Source organism: Bos javanicus, chromosome 8, assembly GCF_032452875.1.
Source record: "Bos javanicus breed banteng chromosome 8, ARS-OSU_banteng_1.0, whole genome shotgun sequence".
In the NCBI taxonomy this organism is placed as follows: Eukaryota; Metazoa; Chordata; class Mammalia; order Artiodactyla; family Bovidae; genus Bos; species Bos javanicus.
In genome coordinates, this window is record NC_083875.1 from 47,430,500 (window position 1) to 47,453,600 (window position 23,101).

Sequence of the window (23,101 nt, forward strand, 5' to 3'; positions counted from 1 at the left end):
CTATTTCCATTGTATAATAATTAATAACTATGGTAACTTTGCATTGCATATACGTGATGAAAGTATCAATATGAATGTCCTTTTTTTGGTCTTAATAAGGCTGTCTAAACAGTTTGGGGTTTAAAAAAAACAATATTAAAAGGAAAGCAATCATTCATGTGTTGTTTAAGCTGCCTACACACAGAAAAAAAGGGTGGTAAAGATAAAACACATAATTAGAAATAGTTTTTTAATTTTCAAAGCAGGGCCATAATAAATTCCCATAAAACCTATTCATGAATCATCTAAGTTTAAGCAAAGATAGTTCCTCAGTAAACATTTTAAGGTGCTAGTTACTTATGAAATGTATCTGGTGTAAAGAATTATTGGACATAAACTAGTTTAGAATATTGTGCTTCTCTGGTGGCTCAGATGGTAAAGAATCCATCTGCAATGCAGGAGACTTAGTTCAATCCCTGGGCTGAGAAGATCCCCTGGAGGAGGGTATGGCAACCCACTCCCCTATTCTTGCCTGGAGAATTCTATGGACAGAGGATCCTGGTGGACTACAGTCCATTGGGTCACAAAGAGTTGGACACGATTGAGTGACTAAGCACAGCACAGCAGCATTTTGTTTTATCAAGGATTAATCAAGCCATTTAAAAATGAGTTATTTAGCAAGACTAATTGTGTATTGATGCCAGTACTAGTTTGTGACAATAATTATGCATTTTCTAGTTAATAGAGTTGGAGGGGGATGCATTCAGAAGTAGTTTCAAAACATTAGATTTTATTTACTTTTATTATTCGTTTATTTTATTTTTTATTTTATTTTTTTTTAATTTTATTCTATTTTTAGACTTTACAATATTGTATTAGTTTTGCCAAATAACAGTTTTAAAGGAAAATGGCTCAGAAAATAGTGATTTTCACTGTTTTGTATGATTTAATCTAATCACTAGCATTCTTACTAGAAATTTTTCTAAAGTTAGAACATTGACTATTTTTCTTGGTATTTGAATTTTTATTCCAGTATTCTTGCCTGGAAAAGCCCATGGACAGAGGACCCTGGCAGGCTACAGTCCATAGGGTAGTAAAGAGTCAGACACGACTGAGTGACTGATCACATGCACATTATCCACGCCTGTGTGATTTATAAAGACTCTTTAAATACTGCCTGTGGATGTTTTGATTATATCTGCACTTGACTTGTACAGTTAATTCCATAAGATGATTTTTCCTTTTTTTGTCACTTTGACATGAAGAAGTGTGTTTTCTTGCTACAGTCTGTCTATTGTTCAGATCCATAATATATGAGAGCATAAGTTATTTTTCCCTTAACATTAAAAAAAATAAACAAACTAAAGTACATACTTTATTAAGATTTATCTAGTTTCAACCTAATGTTCTTTTTTTCTCTACTCAAGAATATTATCCAGGAAACCACATTATTTAGATATCAGGTCTCCTTAGGCTCCTTGGGGCTGTGACAATTTCTGAGACTACCCTTGTTTTTGATGATCTTGACAATTTTGAGGAGGACTCTATCATTTCTGCACTCTCTTCTAAGATACTTTTCAGAAAATGAAGTAAGCAATAGAAGTTATTCTCTCTTTATGCCACAGATGAACTTTACCAATGAAGATTAAACCTAAAGAAAAATAATTCCTCATTTATAGAGGACAGCTGTCATCCCATATTACACTTCAGTGCATGTACAGAAGTAAAAGAATATACACTCACATGATTTGACCTCCAAGGTGTCTGAGAAAAGAGGAAAAAATTGGGAGTAACTCTATGCCCAGAAGGCTTCCCTGGTGACTCAGATGGTAAAGAATCTGCCTGCAATGCAGAAGACCCAGGTTCAATCCCTGGGTCAGGAAGATCCCCTGGAGAAGAGAACTGGCTACCCATTCCAGTATTTTTGTCTGGAGAACTCCATGGACTTTGAGCCTGGCAGATTAAAGTCCATGGGGTCACAAAGAGTCAGACACGACTGAGTGACTAACACTTTCACTTTTTCTTTATATGCACAGAAAGGATCAAGGGGTCACTTAAAATAACTTCTACTATGAGTAGATGTTTTCTGGCTTCACTGAAACTGCTGCATGGGGGATGCAGATAGGATAAGGTGACTGCCAGAGCAAGTTGATAAGCACTGGATGGTTTGTTCAGGTAAGTCTGGGGCTCTTTCCAGTGGAAATCTCTGATTGCTATGATTAGGCAGGGTCTGCCTGAGAGACAGAGGCAGACGGAAGAATGAGGGGATCTTAGATTCTTGAGTTACACTTCCTGCAGAATCTCTAGAGGTGTTTGAAGTTCAGAAGTATTAATAGTGTCACAACTCCTCTGAGTAAAATAACCTGATTTAGCAAAAAAAAATACAGGACTCCCAGCTTTGTTTTAATTTTTGATAAATAACAAATAATTTTTTTTTTTTTTAGTGTAAGTATGTCCTATGCAATATTTGGGACAAATTTAAGCCAAAAATTTATTTGCTGTTGATCTAAACATTCAATGTCCTGCATTTTCTCTGGCAACTCTATTTTGCTCCTACTCCTTGAATTCCCTGGGTGTATGGGTGAGCAGGGGTTGAGGGGAGGAGGCAGAACTGAAAAGCAGAAGGATGAAGGGTGTGCAGTCTCTAGTTTCAGATCACACATATCAGAGAGCAGTTTCCTTAATGTGAAAGACAAATGTGATGTGACATCATCTAGTCTCAAAAGCTACTGCAGGTGTCAGCATTTGAGAAACTATGGGCTTCCTAGATCTCTGGAACAACTTTTTTTTGACTCCCTTTTCTCTTCATTTTTGAACATACTTAATAAATCTGTATCACATAAATAGTATTCTTTATATACAGATCCTAAAAAAAAAAATGAAACTCAATCGGACAAAAAAGAAGGAACAGCAAATGTATATTTTCCCTGTTGATTCTTTCCTCCCCTAGGTCCTGAATCTGTGGACCAGTGCTTAGTTTCATCTCTCTCGTCTTCCTCTTTATGCCTTACTTCTGATTTTCTCAGATGATAGAATAAAAACTGAATCACACAAAGGTTCCTTATATACTAGATAATTGAAAACTAAGCATAATTATAAAAATTAAATGTTAAGCCATGTTACTTGTCCAGGCATAAGTTTTAAAATACATGGAAAGAAAAATTTAACAAACTAAAAGAGTTTGAAACTGATATAAATATATTCTTGGCCTCTAAGGAAGTCAGCAAAAGCATTACACTTGATATCCTTCACAAATCAACTGGGTTAAAATCAGAGAGCATTTCAAAGCCTGCACAAAATAGAGTTGACACACCATAATATTTTAATGGCATAAATTCCCATTAGCATCTACTGCTGCATAAGTAATGTTCATTATAGTGATTAGAAATGTTAATTTCTGAGAGCAATCATTATTTCCTTTAATCTTCTATGGCCGTGTTTTTAAAACTGCAGGTTATGACCCATTAGTGTGTCATAAATCAATTTGGTGGGATATAATTAGCATTAAAGAGAACAGAATAGGTTAGAATTGAAAATATCCCATTTCATTGCATATAGCAAATGTAAATACTATTTTATTTACTTTATTTCAGCTTTCTAACTACATATGTATAACTACTTGGTTATAATATAAAATGCATTTAATATGGTCTGTCACATACAGAACAGTTGAAAAACAACTATTATATAATAGAACAAATAAATTCTAAGACGAATTTGAAGGTGAAGTACACTTGTCTCACAAACTGGTGAAAGAGAAAGAAAATATTTTGAATAGAAGATATTAAGATGACTAATATTTTAACTGATAATTGGGCCACATCTCCATTTACTATGAGTTTTGATTCAAGGAGATAAATGCGGTGTTTCACTTTTCTATTATCAAGGGACAAGGCATGCCTTTCACTTCATAGATTTGTATGATTCAGTAGTCATGATTGAATTGTAGCACATTTAAATTTTAGGGAGCGGCTTCCCTGGTGGTTCAGTGGTAAACATCCACCTGCCAATGCAGAAGACACACGTTCAGTCCCTGAGAAGATGTTACAACGCTGTGGAGTAACTAAGCCTGTGTCCTAGTGCCTGGAAACCCTAACTACGGAGCCCAGGGGTTGCAACTACTGAAGACCAAGTGTCCTAGAATCCATGCTCCACAACGAAAGAAGCCACCACAATTAGAAACATGCATGCCACAATTAGAGAGTAGCCCCTGCTTGCTACATCTAGAGAAAAGCCTGTGCAGCAACGAAGACCCAGCACAGCCAAAATTTAAATAAATAAATAAAATTTTTTTTTAATTTATAAATTTTCTGAAATCAAGTCACACTATAATAGGCCTATTATAGGGAAATTTAATAGCATTACGAATATATGGAGATGTATGGAGAGAGTAACATGGAAACTTACATTACCATATGCAAAATAGATAGCCAACGGGAATTTGCTGTAAGTCTCAGGAATTCAAACAGGGGCTCTGTATCAACCTAGAGGGCTGGGATGGGGAGGGAGATGGGAGGGAGGTTCAAAAGGGAGGGGATATATGTATACCTATGGCTAATTCATGTTGAGGTTTGACAGAAAACAACAAAATTCTGTAAAGCAATTACTCTTCAATTAAAAAATAAATTAAAAAAAGAATGTGTTACAAGAGAAGTCCTTATGTTATCAATAATTGGATGTGTCATGGTATTATTTGGGATTATATCCACTATTAGGAGACATAAGATTGCTGTCTAATCCATTTAAATTACTTTTGTACTCCTTGTATATAGAAACTCTTTACCTTTGAGCAAAGCTGTCAGGATGGCTAAATCAATGTCCTGGTGTCCTTCTGATCCCATCCGAAATACTGTAATCTGCAATTTGAGACAAGGTGACCATTAGCAATACATTTTTTTCCCTCAAGAGAAATTAAATCAATGAGACGGTATTTGAACACAGACTATCTTAATATCTATAAGGTAGATTTTTAACCACAGAGAAAGCATACATGGCAAGAATTCAATTAGAGGGCTCTGCAATCCATTAAGAGGGAGATGCCTCAATAGCCTCCAAACAGAAACCAATTTAGATAATTCACTGATTATGGTTACAATCTCTGAAACCAGACACAAAGGAAAAATGTCCCCTTTAATCATTTTAGCTTTAGAATAAAAACTTACCAAATTTTCAAAAATGTGTAAGTCATAATTTAAACTGAGTTGAGAAATTAAGTGTTTAAAAAGTTAGTATGCCCTTCAGTAAAGGTACCATGTGCCTTTGTGTCTGTATGTGTTTGTGTGTTTATGCTTGCGCACAGTATAGCCATCACTACATTCTCTCCTAGCAATAGCTACTCAACGGTTTCAATATTGTGATGCCTCTAGATCCTTCAGTCCTCTCAACAACCTTAAACCTTCTTGAGAAGGACTTAGCAGTATCCAGGTGGTAAGGATGAAAAAGCAGACAATAAAATAACATTTTTCTTTTTAATTTTGGTAAGAAAAGTATTCTTTCGGGATGAATGAGGAGGCAGAGAGTACAGAGGTAGCAGTGAAGGATTAAAACATGCTCAATGATAACAAAGATTTTTTTTTCAAGTCAGAGGGAAGCTACTTAAGGAAGCCAAAAGATTATTTGAATATCTACATTGATTGAATTACTACTGTATTCAATTGCTTTAGACTTCAAGTTTCTTTATCTATAAAATGGGGAACTCATGGGGCTTGCTTATTTCTAACTACATAGGAAGTAAACTTCATAGGATTGGCTAATACATAATTCTGGGGAAGATGGTTAAGGACAGGGAAGCCTTGTGTGCTTCAGTCAATGGGTCGCAAAGAGTCAGACATGACTTAACAATTCAACAATATATAATTCTAAATTTTTTACCATGATAAAGAGCACAGGTACCTAGACTCACAGACTGTTCAACTATCAGTTGCTTAGAAATCCTCTAGCCCACTGCCCGGGGACAGAGTCATTTGTTTATGGTCAGCATCAACTTAGAAGGACAGCTATGCCAGGAAGTCAGTAGCTGTCTTGTTTCTTTTGTGTGCCTTAAATACTGGGAAGAACTAAGGAAAGGAACAAGATCTTTGAGCACCTGACCCAAATGGGTTAATAGCTGCTTAACCATTCATATCTGTTTATGTCCTTCAATCAGAGCCTGGGGTGAGTGTAAGGCAGAGATTACAAGTTGAAAAGCCTCAGAGGCCTTTGAATTAAAAAATGTAAAAGATATAGAGGGAGCCAGGTAAAATCCACTTAAGTGCTGTGTTTGGCCTCCAGGCCACAGCTTTGACCTCTGTCAGGGTCGAGGCGGTGCCCCCGGCTCCAGCAGGTTTGTACTAAAATCTGCTTCTGCATAAGCACAAGTTTGGCCAAAGTGCCATCAGGACATTCTCTCAAACAGCTCTTGATGCCCCCAGAAAATCCACTTGGGAGATGAGGGGCAGTTCTCTGTTTTGAACTCAGGAGTGCCTGAATTGGGAAGAAAACTTGAAGTCCACTGCAGAGAGAACCAAGAGGCAGAAGTGGAATTTTGGCTAGACCTTTAACTCTTTAAGCCAGGGCTGGCTAAGGTCTGAAAGGTATTATTGTGTCCTGAGCTGGTAGCAAATTGCAGACTATCAGAATAACATCTCTCATTGTTTTAGAAGAATTCAGAAATTAGGCATCAAATGGAACTCCTTAAACGTCTCCCCTACTTGTTCTAGGCATTCAGATGCCTAAATTCCACCGACTAATTAGAGATCCCACTTCAAATGCAAATTCTTCTGAGGCAGCAAATGGATAAATTAAATTTACTCTGAAATAACAGATTACCAGGCTTTCTTTGAAACAGCTTTGAGGAGGGGAAAGGAAGGTTTACAGTATGGAGCTGCTAAAGGATTTCGGGGTCGGGGTGGTAGAGACACAGACATTTGTGCTATTGTTTATCAAGGAACCTGAGGTGGCATTGTGCTCTGGGGCATCACAGGTTTTCTGGAAAGCTGATGTGGAGGGAATAGCTGTCCACCTGTCCAAGCCCCCATCCTGGTATGCTTAGACTGAAGAATCTAAGGACCTCAGAAAGAGTCTGACCAGAGGGAGACCAAACATGAAGGATCCAAAGATGAAATTTATTTCATAGTTTTCCCTTGAGTTGACCTGATATATTATGTGTCCACTCCTCTAAATCTTTAAATTTAAATTTGAAGTTAAAATGTTTAAAATATCACTCAATTTATACGTCTTTCTCAGAAAAAAAGACGAATCAAACAAGAAAACCAGAGTTGTCTTCATCTACCACTCTTGGTATTGGCAAAGATGCAGAAAATCAGATATTCTTAAGTATTTCTGGTGGAGATGTGAATTGAAATAGTAGTTTTGACATATTATAGGTTGATATAAAGTTTCTTGGTTTTAATGTATTATTCAGTTCAGTTCAGTTGCTCAGTCATGACTGACTCTTTGCAACCCCATGGACTGCAGCACGCCAGGCCTCCCTGTCCATCACCAACTCCTGGAATTCACCCAAACTCATGTCCATTGAGTTGGTGATGCCATCCAGCCATCTCATCCTCTGTTGTCCCCTTCTCCTCCTGCCCTCAATCTTTCCCAGCATCAGGGTCTTTTCCAATGAGTCAGTTCTCTGCATCAGGTGGCCAAAGTATTGGAGCTTCAGCATCAGTTCTTCCAATGAACACCCAGGACTGATCTCCTTTAGGATGGACTGGTTGGATCTCCTTACAGTCCAAGGGACTATCAAAGAGTCTTATCCAACACCACAATTCAAAAGCATCAATTCTTCAGTGCTCAGCTTTCTTTATAGCCCAATTCTCACATCCATATATGTCTACCGGAAAAACCATAGCCTTGACTAGTTGGACCTCTGTTGGCAAACTAACGTCTCTGCTTTTTAACATGCTGTCTAGGCTGGTCATAACTTTCCGTCCAAGGAGTAAGTGTCTTTTAATTTCATGGCTGCAATCACCATCTGCAGTGATTTTGGAGCCCCCAAAACTAAAGTAAGCCACTGTTTCCCTATCTATTTCCCATGAAGTGATGGGACCGGATGCCATGATCTTAGTTTTCTGAATGTTGAGCTTTAAGCCAACTTTTCACTCTCCTCTTTCACTTTCATCAAGAGGCTCTTTAGTTCTTCTTTGCTTCCTGCCATAAGGGTGGTGTCATCTGCATATCTGAGGTTATTGATTATTTCTCCCAGTAATCTTGATTTCAGCTTGTGCTTCATCCAACCCAGCATTTCACAATAAACTATGGAAAATTCTGAAAGAGATGGGAATACCAGACCACCTGATCTGCCTCTTGAGAAATTTGTATGCAGGTCAGGAAGCAACAATTAGAACTGGACATGGAACAACAGACTGGTTCCAAATAGGAAAAGGAGTACATCAAGGCTGTATATTGTCACCCTGTTTATTTAATTTATATGCAGAGTACATCATGAGAAACGCTGGACTGGAAGAAACACAAACCGGAATCAAGATTGCCGGGAGAAATATCAATAACCTCAGATATGCAGATGACACCACCCTTATGGCAGAAAGTGAAGAGGAACTCAAAAACCTCTTGATGAAAGTGAAAGTGGAGAGTGAAAAAGTTGGCTTAAAGCTCAACATTCAGAAAACGAAGATCATGGCATCTGGTCCCACCACTTCATGGGAAATAGATGGGGAAACAGTGGAAACAGTGTCAGACTTTATTTTTCTGGGCTCCAAAATCACTGCAGATGGTGACTGCAGCCATGAAATTAAAAGATGCTTACCCCTTGGAAGGAAAGTTATGACCAACCTAGATAGCATGTTCAAAAGCAGAGACATTACTTTGCCAACAAAGGTTCGTCTAGTCAAGGCTATGGTTTTTCCTGTGGTCATGTATGGATGTGAGAGTTGGACTGTGAAGAAGGCTGAGCGCCGAAGAATTGATGCTTTTGAACTGTGGTGCTGGAGAAGACTCTTGAGAGTCCCTTGGACTGCAAGGAGATCCACCAGTCCATTCTAAAGGAGATCAGCCCTGGGATTTCTTTGGAAGGAATGATGCTGAAGCTGAAACTCCAGTACTTTGGCCACCTTATGCGAAGAGTTGACTCATTGGAAAAGACTCTGATGCTGGGAGGGATTGGGGGCAGGAGGAGAAGGGGACCACAGAGGATGAGATGGCTGGATGGCATCACTGACTCGATGGACATGAGTCTCAGTGAACTCTGGGAGTTGGTGATGGACAGGGAGGCCTGGCATGCTGCGATTCATGGGGTCGCAAAGAGTCGGACATGACTGAGCGACTGATCCGATCTGACTCTGCATATAAGGTAAATAAGCAGGGTGACAATATACAGCCTTAACGTACTCCTTTTCCTATTTGGAGCCAGTTTGTTGTTCCATGTCCAGTTCTAACTGTTGCTTCCTGACCTGCATACAGGTTTCTCAAGAGGCAGGTCAGGTGGTCTGGTATGCCCATCTCTTTCAGAATTTTCCACAGTTTATTGTGATCCACACTGTCAAAGGCTTTGGCATAGTCAATAAAGCAGAAATAGATGTTTTTCTGAACTCTCTTGCTTTTTCGATAGTCCAGTGGATGTTGGCAATTTGATCTCTGGTTCCTCTGCCTTTTTTAAACCAGTTTGAACATCTGGAAGTTCACGGTTCACGTATTGCTGAAATAGTAGCATATAATATTTTGCTAATTGTTTAATTAATTGTTTTTTATTATTTATTTATGTATTATTATTTAACAATTTGCAAAATATTATTTGTTACTATTTTATTTAGAATCTTTGCAATTATGTTAGTAAGTTAGGTTGGTATATGTCACCATTCCTCTTGGTTTTGGTATAATGGTTACAGTATATTTTCGGTATGAATTAGGAAACTTTTTAAATTTACCTATGCCCCAGAACAATAAATGTAATGAAGGAATTCTCCTTCAGGCAGATTTAGTAGAATGTTTATAAGCTATCTAGCACTGAATCATTTTTAGGGATAGATCACTGATCATCTTTGTAAATTCTCAACAGTTATTAATCAGTTTAGATTTTCTGCCTCTCCTAGGCTCAACTTTATATATTTTCTGATGTAGTCAAAGATTTCATCTAGATTTTCAAGTTTGTTGGTATACAATTATACATGTAATTCTCTTATTTTAAAAGTTCCTTTATATTTACAAATCTATGGATGTTTTTTCATTCTTCTTTCATTTGATCAAAATCACTATCATTTTAAAGAATCAGATTTTCATTTTATTGATCAATAGTATTACTTAAAATTTGAAGTTACTATTCTCTGCTCATTGTTTCTTCTGCTTTTGCTTCCTTAGCTATTCTTTTCCTAGAAGTTGACTTCCTGGCCAATTTATTTTCATTGTTTGTTCCTAACAAATACATTTATATGTTTATGTATCTCACATGTTTTTATATGCCTTATGTAATTTTTTATGTATTTTATACTTTAAAATATATGCAATTTATTTTCTCTTAAAATTGTTTTAATACGTGAGAGTATATGTATGTATATATTTAAAACATTTTCTAAATGTATTATTTTGTTTGAAAAAAGTGTTTACTCCCTACTTGCTGGGTACAAGTTCAATATTATATATAGATTACATACTACTTTTTATTCAAATATCTACATATTTACTTGTTTCTTCTTTCTGATTACTCATGTTAAAATCTTCTATTAGGTTACAATTATTCCTTGAAAATAAACATTATTTCCTTCGTATGAATATATACATATTGATAAAAAAATTTGTGACAATCTGTTCTTGGTAGATTGAACGTTTAATCAGCATACGATGTCTCCTTTTCCTATTTAATGCTGTTTCTTTGTACTGTATTTTGTTTTACGTTAATATTGTAGTTGTCACACATACACTTATGGGAGATTAGGATGTGTCTGGTATATTATTCCATCTGATTGTCACTTTTCTGTGGTCACTTTGTTTTAGGTGTGTATCTTGTAAACAGCAAGGCTAGTTGTCTTTTCTAAAACTCAAGTAGAATCTTTCTCTCAAAGGCAGAAATGAATTCAGCTACATTTAATTACTATTTTTTTGTGTGTTTTCTTTCATCATATTTTGTTTTTCATTGTCTAGATTTTCTTATCATTTCCTTCTGCACCTTTCTTTTCCTTTAACAGTATCATATATTTGCATATATAATACATACACATGGCAAAAACAATCCCAACAGTACAGAAAAATATATGGTGAAAATTAACTGTATCATTTCTGTTGTCAGTTTTCCAGCACCCCTTTAGAAAGGTAGCCAGCATTATTAATTGTAGAGATGTTCTATACACATATAGAGAGAAATACATGTATCTCCCTTTCACATAAGTGGTGGCAAGTTGTACACGCTATTTTATACTTCACTTTTTTTTTCACTTGACAATCTATCCTGGAGACCATTCCATTCAGCCACAAAATGTGCACCATTATCTGTTCAGTGCTTAATGTTTCATTATATGGATGTACTTCTATTAATGAATATATGGGTTGTTCCCAATCTTTTGTCAATATTAGCACCACTGCAGGGGATATCACTGTATGTACATGGCTTAATATATCTATAGGATAAAATTTGTAGGTATGGAATTTCTTGGCCTAGTTAATCTAAGAGGAGGTCATTAATTCATTATTCTGATTCTACTCCCGGGGCTCTCCTGCTATCTTTATTTTGATCCTTTATGGTAAGTGAAATAACTTAATTATTTAGAAAACTGTAGTTTCTATACTTTTAATAATCCAGAAATTACTTAAAATTTATTATCTCCTAACATGTTACCCTTTTCCACCTTTGTCCATGCTGAGCTCTGATAGGGATGTGTTTAAGGTATATATTTTTTGTCATTTTGGTTTTTTTTTGTTATTTTGAAGGGTAGAAGAGATAGTCATATGTGTTCATTCTATCAAATCTTGTTAATGAAAATTTTAATAGGAGAAATTTTAAATTAGATAGAAGTCATTAATCTAATTATTTTAAAGGCAATTTAGTAAATGAAGCCTGATTTTCCTTGTAAGAGTGGTATTTTCAACATGCAGCCTAAAATTGATTTGACATGGTTGGTTATTTTGTCAAAACACTATGGAATATAGAGAAATTAATGTGTTCTTCAAGATTTCAAAACAACAAACGTCAAACATTTTTGTTAAAGAAAGACACAACTTTCCCCCCAATTCAGTTTGACATTTTATGTCTTTAGCTTGCTTGTGGACAGATTGCCTTAGCTTGGGTGGAATTCTGATTCTCACGTGAATGCAAGTTCAATTGTTCAAGATGAGATGATTTCACTGTTTTCTGTCCCTTCATCTTATCTGCCAACCAGCTTCTCTGCTTCTGTTCTTGCTTCATTTTGCACCCCTTTAAAGTCAAGAATTTGTCATCCTCACCCTCTGCATACAAGTGATTCACTGAACACACCTTTGCTGAGCTTCTCTGTGCTCGGCACTGTTTAGGAGCTGGGAACAAAGCAGTGAATGAAACTGACAAACAAGCCCTGCCTTCACAGAGTGTAGTCTAGTGAGGAGAGACAGAGGGAAAGTAACTTAACATATGACATGTCAGATTGTGGAAAATGACATACCGCAGTGCTTCTCACTATTAACTTCTTTCTCCATCCCCATTATCACAGCATTTTCAGTCTGTAGTACCTTAACTATTCCAGTTGTTTCATTATTGGTCTTTCCATTCTATTCCCCATACAGCTATTTAAGTAATCTTCCTGATTATATAACCCTTCTTATTAAAATTTTAATGGCCTCAATTATTTATGGTACAAAACTAAAAATTCTTAGCAGGGCATTCAAGGAATGCTGGTATTCCGTTCCTGGCAATTTCTTTTGTCTTGTCTCTTGCTGACTACATCTTCACCACCATGCCTTTGCATCCTCTCCCACCACCACAGCCATGACCCAACCCCACACACCTGATGCCCCCCTTGTGCTGAACAGCTTAATCCTTTCAGGGGTTTGGATGTTGTTTCTAGCCTCTTAGCCTTTGTTCATTCAGTTCTTTTTTTTTTTGGAAAGCCCTTCTTTCTACTTAGTGAGCAAACTACAAGAATTTCATTGACATATACTACTGAAGAAGCCTTTCTATAGAATTAGGATTGGAACCCTCACTTCTCTTTGTGTATTTATAATACTCTGTAAGGCTGTCTAGCATACTACTTTAACCCTTCATTGCCCTTATTTGCACATATGTCTCTTTGTTTTAAAGAGAGATCCATGTGCAGACAAGATTGCTAGTCTCTGCTCAGTAATATTTGTTAAGTGGATAAATCATCACCAAAGAGTTGTGTTCAGGAAACTGGTTTGGAGAAACCAAAAAATAAAAAGTATCACATTCCACACACAAATGGTAACAGCTAAAGTGAACAGGTCTGTTAGGCTACAGATCAAGAGTATTTTAAGCATTAAGAGTAAATTTTAACACAAGAGTCTCCTGGACACTATATTACTGCTAAGCACTTAATCAAACATTATGTGATAGAAACTAGGCAGACTGAGTTTTAGAAATTATTGAAGCTTTAGTGTTAATATATATAATATATAATACAATATATAATAAATAAAAGAGAGTAAAAAAGCTGGCTTAAAACTCAACATTCAAAACACTAAGATCATGGCATCTGGTCCCATCACTTCATGGCAAATAGATGGGGAAAAAAATGGAAATAGTGACAGACTTTATTTTCCTGGGCTCCAAAATCACTGCAGATGGTGACTGTAGCCATGAAATTAAAAGATGCTTGCTCCTTGGAAGAAAAGCTATGACAAACCTAGACAGTGTAATAAAACCAAGACATCACTTTACTGACAAAGGTCTGTATAGTCAAAGCTATGGTTCTTCCAGTAGTCATGCATACACATGAGAGTTGGACCATAAAGAAGTCTGAGTGCTAAAGAATTGATGTTTTTGAATTTTAATGCTGGAGAAGACTCTTGAGAGTCCCTTGGATTGCAGGGAGATCAAATCAGTCAATCCTAAAGGAAATCAACCTTGAATATTCATTGGAAGAACTGATGCTGAAGCTGAAGCCCCAATACTTTGGCCATCTGATGCGAAGAGCCGACTCATTGGAAAAGACCCTGATGCTTGGAAAGATTGAAGGCAAAAGGAGAAGAGGGCAGGAGAGGATGAGATAGTTAGATAGCACTGCCGACTAAACAGACATGAATTTGAGCAATCTCCGGGAAATAGTGAAGGACAGGGAAGCCTGGTGTGCTGCAGTCCAGGGGGTTGCAGAGTCGGACGTGACTTAGTGACTGAACAACAGCAAAAGTGTTAATATGACTTTTATGAGATATAGGTGGCACCAATTAACCCAAAAGTATTGACCCATATGTTTCACCACAGTGTTTTGGTGCCTTTTGGATTAAATCATAGTTTAGACAAAGACTTGAAGCAAGAATATATTACAGAAAAATGAAAAAAGACCCAGAAATACAGAAATGATTTGGGATAAGTAATTTTATGTTTGAAGATAATCTTGTTCATTTTCTGAGCAGCAAACAAGTACAGTCACCACCTAAATAACAAAATAAGAGATTTTGTGGCTGAATTAATCATGGACTTCCCACTTATAAAAGCCCGCAGGTATAGTTGAATAAGATAAAGGCACAGAAAAAAAATACTGAGAAAATTAAACTGACTCCCTTTAATCACAAATTAGCTCAATTTGTGATTTATATTTATGTCACAGTGAGCAATAAATCTGTGAAGGTAGACATGGAGATTGAGGCTGGCTTTTGAAAATGAAAATAACCATGATATCAAACTGAAAGACATTTATAAGCTGCAAAAACACTTTGGCTCAATCTATCAAAAATAGAAAGGAACATTTCCACAATCATTTCATGCTGTGTTAGATATGGAAGAGATGATATCTGAGTTTAACAAGTGCTTTGTAACATGTCTGAGAATTTTAGAGTAATACCATAGCTACACAACAGATAATCAGCAAAGTTCATATGATTTTTTTAGGAATTTAGAAAAGTTAAACAATAATAATGTAAACCAATAGACTTAAAGACATCAAACATGCTAAATATGGAAATTCCTTAAAGGACACGTCTCTAAAATATTTATTATTTACTCATTAAATTACTTAATAAAGTCTGGAGATATGTTTCCTGAGAATAGAAGCAGGAAGAGAAGGAAAGAATCAGGCTCATAAGTAATTCAATCATCACAATGCAATGACTTTTAAAAATCATCAGCGTAGCAGAATATTTCCCTGATGAATTATTAATGTTCCAGATAATTCAAAATAATTGAGTGATTTATAGAAAGTGCAAAAGTCCATGTTCATCAAGATATAGAATAATACAAACCCCTCGATAAGGATCCTAACAGGAATCCTGGTTGGTAACACAAGGTCTTTGAGCAGATAGTGGCTTCAGTTTTCACTTTGGCACAATCAACGGCCACTTAGTATAGGGTTGTGAATAGTGAATGGCTAATTCATTCTGTCATTAGGATGGATTTCCAGAAGTTTGGGGATCTTGTCACTAGAAATGAGTCTCATAGCTAGAAATGAGTATTTTATAAAAAATACATAAATTACATAAGTGGTTAGTTGTAGTTAAAAGGAAGCTTGTGTTGACCTTGAATCAGATATGTTGTAATGGCCTCCAATTCCATTACTAAAAGTGCTGCAGAGAGGGTAGCAGCTCTCATAAAGCCAGTTGCACCAAAATCGTAATGGGAAGAGACAGCATATACTGAAAGGGCTGACTTCACACATGGAGGCAGAGCAGCTACAAGCGAGGTCAGAAGTCCCATCTCTATTAGCACCACTACTACCACTGAAAATTCTTGTCATGTCTGACTCTTTGCAATCCCATGGACTATAGCCAGCCAGGCTCCTCTGTCCATAGAATTCTCCAGGCAGGAATACTGGAGTGGGTTGTCATTCCCTTCTCCAGGGGATCTTCCCAACTCATGGATCAAACCCAGGTTTCTGCATTGCAGGCAGATTCTTTACTGTCTGAGCCACCAGGGAAGCCTCAGTGGCTCAGTTGGTAAAGAATCCTACTGCAATGCAGGAGACCCAGGTTCAGTTCCTGGATGGGGAAAATCCCCTGGAGAAGGGAATGACAACCCACTCCAGTAGTCTTGCCTGGAGAATCTCATGGACAGAGGAGCCTGGTGGGCTATAGACCATGGGGTTGCAAAGAGTCTGACATGATTTAGCGGCTAAACCACCACCAGCCACCATAAAGAATTTAAGCTCTTATTTTTTGGAAAAAGGATCTTGAAGTTCAGATTGACCTCATCACTTTCTCCCAGTTTCACTTCCCTTATTTTTATTTTATTTTTAAAATGATTTATTTTAATTGGAGGCTAATTACTTTACCATATTGTAGTGGTTTTTGCCATACATTGACATGAATCAGCCATGGGTGTACATGTGCTCCCCGTCCTGAACCCTCCTCCCACCTTCCTCTCCATCAAATCCCTCAGGGTCATCCCAGTGCACAAGCCCTGAGCACCCTGTCTCATGCATCAAACCTGGACTGGCGATCTGTTTCACATATGATAATAAACATATTTCAATGGTATTCTCTCAAATCATCCCACCCTCGCCTTCTCCCACACAGTACAAAAGATGGTTCTTTACATCTGTGTCTCTTTTGCTGTCTCTCATATAGGGTCATCGTTACCATCTTTCTAAATTCCATATTTATGTATTAATATACTGTATTGGTGTTTTTCTTTCTGACTTACTTCACTCTGTATAATAGGCTCCAGTTTCATCCACCTCACTAGAACTGATTCAAATGCATTTTTTTAATGGCTGAGTAATACTCCATTGTGTATATGTACCACAGCTTTCTTATTCATTTATCTGCTGATGGACATCTAGGTTGCTTCCATGTCCTGGCTATTATAAACAGTGCTGCAATGAACGTTGGGGCACACGTGTCTCTTTCAATTCTGGCTCCTTGGTGTGTATGCCCAGCAGTGAGATTGCTGGGTCATATGGCAATTCTATTTTTAGTTTTTTAAGGAATCTCCACGCTGTTCTCTATAGTGGCTGTACTAGTTTGCATTCCCACCAACAGTGTAAGAGGGTTCCCTTTTCTCTGCACCCTCTCCAGCATTTATTGTTTGTAGACTTTTTGATAGCAGCCATTCTGACTGGTGTGAAATGGTACCTCATTGTGGTTTTGATTTGCATTTCTCTGATAATGAGTGATGTTGAGCATCTTTTCATGTGTTTGTTAGCCATCTGTATGTCTTCTTTGGAGAAATGTCTATTTAGTTCTTTGGCCCATTTTTTGATTGGGTCATTTATTTTTCTGGAATTGAGCTGCAGGAAATGCTTATATATTTTTGACATTAATTCTTTGCAATTGCTTCATTTGCTATTATTTTCTCCCATTCGGAAGGCTGTCTTTTCACCTTGCTTATAGTTTCCTTCATTGTGCAAAAGCTTTTCAGTTTAATTAGGTCCCATTTGTTTATTTTTGCTTTTATTTCCATTACTCTGGGAGGGGGTCATAGAGGATCCTGCTGTGATTTATGTTAGAGGGTGTTTTGCCTATGTTTCCCATATTTTCACTTTATTCTTTTGATGCTGTACAGGTCCCAAGGCAGTGCTATCTCAAGTAAGTTCGTGGTGCAAATGAAATCATTTGGTGAAGATAAGCTTTGGATGCTCTTGTTTTGTTTTGTCTTTTTTTGGTCTATTTTAGCATGTAAGTCATGTCACAATGTGGTAACTATTGAATACTGGTCATGAACCTAATCAAGGCTCCTCAGGTCCATGTCTGGAATCTCCGTCATAGTCTAAAGAGCACTTTGTGATTCTAAGCTGACACACAGGGAGGACAGGAAAAAGTGAACAGCTGATTTCATGATGAGGCCAACAACAGGAACAGGCTAAATGCCTCATCTACTCATGTTCTGGTGGAAATTTCAGTGGGGCTCTCTACAGGACTGGAAAGTGAAAAACTGAAAGTCACTCAGTAGTGTCCAACTCTTTGTGACCCCATGGACTATAGCCCACCAGGCTCCTCTGTCCATGGAATTCTCCAGGCAAGAATACTGGGGTGGGTAGCCATTTCCTTCTCCAGGGGATCTTCCCAACCCAGGGATCAAACCCAAGTGTCTTGCAACACAGACAAATTATTTACCTTCTGAGCCACCAGGGAAGAACAGGGCTGAAACTAGAACAACCTGTTATCTACTATCTCCTGCTTTTGGTTCTGTTACTGAAAATTGATGCTACCTCTTTCATAAAGATACCCCATGAAGATATACCACATATCCAAGGTAAGAGAAACTCAAGTAAGATGGTAGGTGTTGCAAGAGGCATCAGAGGGCAGACACACTGAAACCATAATCTCAGAAAATTAGTCAATCTGATGACACGGACAACAGCTTTGTCTAACTCAATGAAACTAAGCCATGCCGTGTGGCGCCACCCAAGACAGGCGGGTCATGGTGGAGAGGTCTGACAGAATGTGGTCCACTGGAGAAGGGAATGGCTAGCCACTTCAGTATTCTTGCCTTGAGAACCCCATAAACAGTATGAAAAGGAAAAATGATAGGATACTGAAAGAGGAACTCCCCAGGTCGGTAGGTGCCCAATATGCTACTGGAGATCAGTGGAGAAATAACTCCAGAAAGAATGAAGGGATGGAGCCAAAGCAAAAACATTACCCAGTTGTGGATGTGACTGGTGATAGAAGCAAGGTCCGATGCTGTAAAGAGCAATATTGCATAGGATCCTGGAATGTTAGGTCCATGAATCAAGGCAAATTGGAAGTGGTCAAACAGGAGATGGCAAGAGTGAACGTCGACATTCTAGGAATCAGAGAACTAAAATGGACTGGAATGGGTGAATTTAACTCAGATGACCATTATATCTACTACTGTGGGCAGGAATCCCTTAGAAGAAATGGAGTAGCCATCATGGTCAACAAAAGAGTCCGAAATGCAGTACTTGGATGCAATCTCAAAAACGACAGAATGATCTCTGTTCGTTTCCAAAGCAAACCATTCAATATCACAGTAATCCAAGCCTATGCCCTGACCAGTAATGCTGAAGAACCTGAAGTTGAATGGTTCTATGAAGACCTACAAGACCTTTTAGAACTAACACCCAAAAAAGATGTCCTTTTCATTATAGGGGACTCGAATGCAAAAGTAGGAAGTCAAGAAACACCTGGGGTAACAGGCAAATTTGGCCTTGGAATACGGAATGAAGCAGGGCAAAGACTAATAGACTTTTGCCAAGAGAACGCACTGGCATAGAAAACACTCTTTTTCAACAACACAAGAGAAGACTCTACACATGGACATCACCAGATGGTTAACACTGAAATCAGATTGATTATATTCTTTGCAGCCAAAGATGGAGAAGCTCTATACAGTCAGCAAAAACAAGACCAGGAGCTCACTGTGGCTCAGATCATGAACTCCTTATCGCCAAATTCAGACTTAAATTGAAGAAAGTAGGGAAAACCACTAGACCATTCAGGTATGACCTAAATCAAATCCATTATGATTATACAATGAAAGTGAGAAATAGATTTAAGGGACTAGATCTGATAGATAGAGTGCCTGATGAACTATGGACGGAGGTTCATGACATTGTACAAGAGACAGGGATCAAGACCATCCCCATGGAAAAGAAATGAAAAAAAGCAAAATGGCTGTCTGAGGAGGCCTTACAAATAGCTGTGAAAAGAAGAGAAGTGAAAAGCAAAGGAGAAAAGGAAAGATATAAACATCTGAATGCAGAGTTCCAAAGAATAGCAAGGAGAGATAAGAAAGCCTTCCTCAGCGATCAATGCAAAGAAATAGAGGAAAACAACAGAATGGGAAAGACTAGAGATCTCTTGTGAAAATTAGAGATACCAAGGGAACATTTCATGCAAAGATGGGCTCGATAAAGGACAGAAATGGTATGGACCTAACAGAAGCAGAAGATATTAAGAAGAGGTAACAAGAATACAGAGAAGAACTGTACAAAAAAGATCTTCATGACCCAGATAATCACGATGGTGTGATCACTGACCTAGAGCCAGAAATCCTGGAATGTGAAGTCAAGTGGGCCTTAGAAAGCATCACTACGAACAAAGCTAGTAGAGGTGATGGAATTCCAGTTGAGCTATTTCAAATCCTGAAAGATAATGCCGTGAAAGTGCTGCACTCAATATGCCAGCAAATTTGGAAAACTCAGCAGTGGCCACAGGACTGGAAAAGGTCAGTTTTCATTCCAATTCCAAGGAAAGGCAATGCCAAAGAATACTCAAACTACTGCACAATTGCACTCATCTCACACGCTAGTAAAGTAATGCTCAAAATTCTCCAAGCCATGCCTCAACAATACGTGAACCGTGAACTTCCAGATGTTCAAGCTGAATTTAGAAAAGGCAGAGGAACCAGAGATCAAATTGCCAACATCTGCTGGATCATGGAAAAAGCAAGAGAGTTCCAGAAAAACATCTATTTCTGCTTTATTGACTATGCCAAAGCCTTTGACTGTATGGATCACAAAAAAACTGTGGAAAATTCTGATAGAGATGGGAATACCAGACCACCTGATCTGCCTCTTGAGAAATTTGTATGCAGGTCAGGAAGCAACAGTTTGAACTGGACATGGAACAACAGACTGATTGCAAATAGGAAAAGGAGTACGTCAAGGCTGTATATTGTCATCCTGCTTATTTAACTTATATGCAGAGTACATCATGAGAAACCTTGGGTTGAAGAAGCACAAGCTAGAATCAAGATTGCTGAGAGAAATATCAATAAGCTCAGATATGCAGATGACACCACCCTTATGCAGAAAGTAAAGAGGAACTAAAAAGCCTGATAAAAGTGAAAGTGGAGAGTGAAAAAGTTGGCATAAAGCTCAACATTCTTTCCCACTTTTTGATATCGTTTGTTTTTCTGGCATTGAGTTGTATGAGCTACTTGTACATTTTGGAAATTAATCCTTTGTCAGTTGTTTCATTGCTATTATTTTCTCCTATTCTGAGGGTTGTCTTTTCACCTTGCATATAGTTTCCTTTGCTGTCCAAAAGCTTTAAAGTTTAGTCAGGTCCCACTTGTTTACTTTTGTTTTTATTTACTCTAGAAGTAAATTTATTTATTCTAGAAGTTTGGTCATAGAGCATCCTGTTTTGATTTATGTCATTGAGTGTTCTTCCTATGTTTTCCTTTAAGAGTTTTATAGTTTCTGGTCTTACATTTAGGTCTTTAATCCATTTTGAGTCTATGTTTGTATATGGTGTTAGGAAGTGTTTTAATTTCATTCATTTACATGTAGCTGTCCAGTTTTCCCAGCACCATTTATTGAAGAAGTCCCACTGTATATTGTATATTTGCCCCACTGTATATTCTTGCCTCCTTTGTAAAAAACAAGGTATGCATAGGTGCATGGGTTTATTTCTTGGCTTATTATCTTGTCTATATTTCTGTTTTTGTGCCAGTAGCATATTGTCTTGATGACTGTAGCTTTGCAGTATAATCTGAAATCAGGAAGCTTGATTCCTCTAGCTCCATTCTTCTTTCTCAAGACTGCTTTGGCTATTTGGGGTCTTTTGTGTTTCCATATGAATTGTGAAACTTTTTGTTCTAGTTCTGTGAAAAATGCCATTGGTAATTTGATAGGGATTGCATTGAATCAGTAGATTGCATTTAGTAGTATAGTCATTTTCACAATATTGATTCTTCCTACCCAGGAACATGGAATATCTCTCCATCTGTTTATGTTGTCTTTGATTTCTTTCATCAGTGTCTTATAATTTTCTGTGTACAGTTCTTTTGTCACCTTAGGTAAGTTTATTCCTAGATATTTAATTCTTTTTGTTGCAATGGTCAATGGGATTTATTCCTTAATTTCTCTTCCTGATTTTTCATTGTTAGTATATAGAAATGCAAGTGATTTCTGTGTATTGAGTTTGTATCCTGCAACTTTGCTAAATTCACTGATTAGCTCTAGTAATTTTCTGATACTATCTTTAGGGTATAATATGTACAATATCATACCATCTGCAAACAGTGAGAGCTTTACTTCTTTTCTGATCTGGATTTCTTTCATTTCTTTTTCTTCTCTGATTGCTGTAGCTAGGACTTCCAGAACTATGTTGAATAACAGTGGTGAAAGTGGACACCCTTGTCTTGTTCCTGAACTTAGTTGCAATGCTTTCAGTTTTTCACCACTGAGAATAATATTTGCTGAGGCTTATCATATATGGCCTTTACCATGTTGAGGTGGCTTCTTTCTATGCCCATTTTTTGAAGAGTTTTCATCATAAATGGGTGCTAAATTTTGTCAAAGGCTTTTTCTGCATCTATTGAGATTATTATATGGTTTTAATCTTTCAATTTGTTAATATAGTGTATCACATTGATTGACTTGCATATATTGAAGAATCCTTGCATTCCTGGAATAAACCCAACTTGATCATGATGTATGGGCTTCTTGATGTGTTTTTGCATCTATGTTCATCAGTGATATTGGCCTGTAGTTTTCTTTTTTTCATGCTGTCTTTGTCTGATTTTGGTATCAGGGAGATGGTGGCCTCATAGAACAAGTTTGGAAATGTTCTTTCCTCTGCAATTTTTTGAAAGAGTTTTAGAAGGATAGGCATTAGCTCTTCTATAAGTGTTTGATAGAATTCTCCTGTGAAGCCATCTGGTCCTGGGCTTTTGTTTTTTGGGAGATTTTTGATCACAGCTTCAACTTCAGTACTTGTAATTGGGCTGTTCATATATCTATTTCTTCCTGGTTCAGTAATGGAAGATTGAACTTTTTAGGAATCTGTCCATTTCTTCCAAGTTATCCATTTTATTGCCATATAGTTGTTCATAATAGACTCTTATAATCCTTTGTATTTCTGCATTGTCTGTTGTAACCTCTCCTTTTTCATTTCTAATTTTGTTGATTTGATTCTTCTCTCTTTTTTTCTTGATGAGTCTGGCTAAAGGTTTGTCAATTTTGTTTATCTTCTCAAAGAACCAGCTTTTAGTTTTATTAATCTTTACTATTGTTTCTTTTATTTCTTTTCATTTGTTTCTGCTTGGATCTTTACGATTTCTTTCCTTCTACTAATTTTGGGGTTTTCTGTTCTTTTACCAGTTGTTTTAGGTGTAAAGTTAGGTTTTCTATTC

At 37.2% G+C, this 23,101-nt stretch overlaps 1 protein-coding gene across 9 annotated transcripts in view; it reads right to left on the reverse strand.

The window, feature by feature from the left end:
• Window positions 1-23,101, reverse strand: part of TRPM3 (transient receptor potential cation channel subfamily M member 3) — a 608,143-nt gene that overhangs the window by 132,569 nt on the left and 452,473 nt on the right. For all 9 annotated transcript variants that reach the window (XM_061425528.1, XM_061425527.1, XM_061425526.1 and 6 more), the window contains one exon: window positions 4,763-4,835. In XM_061425528.1, the coding sequence (XP_061281512.1) occupies window positions 4,763-4,835 (73 nt within the window). The remainder of the gene's footprint in view (window positions 1-4,762; window positions 4,836-23,101) is intronic.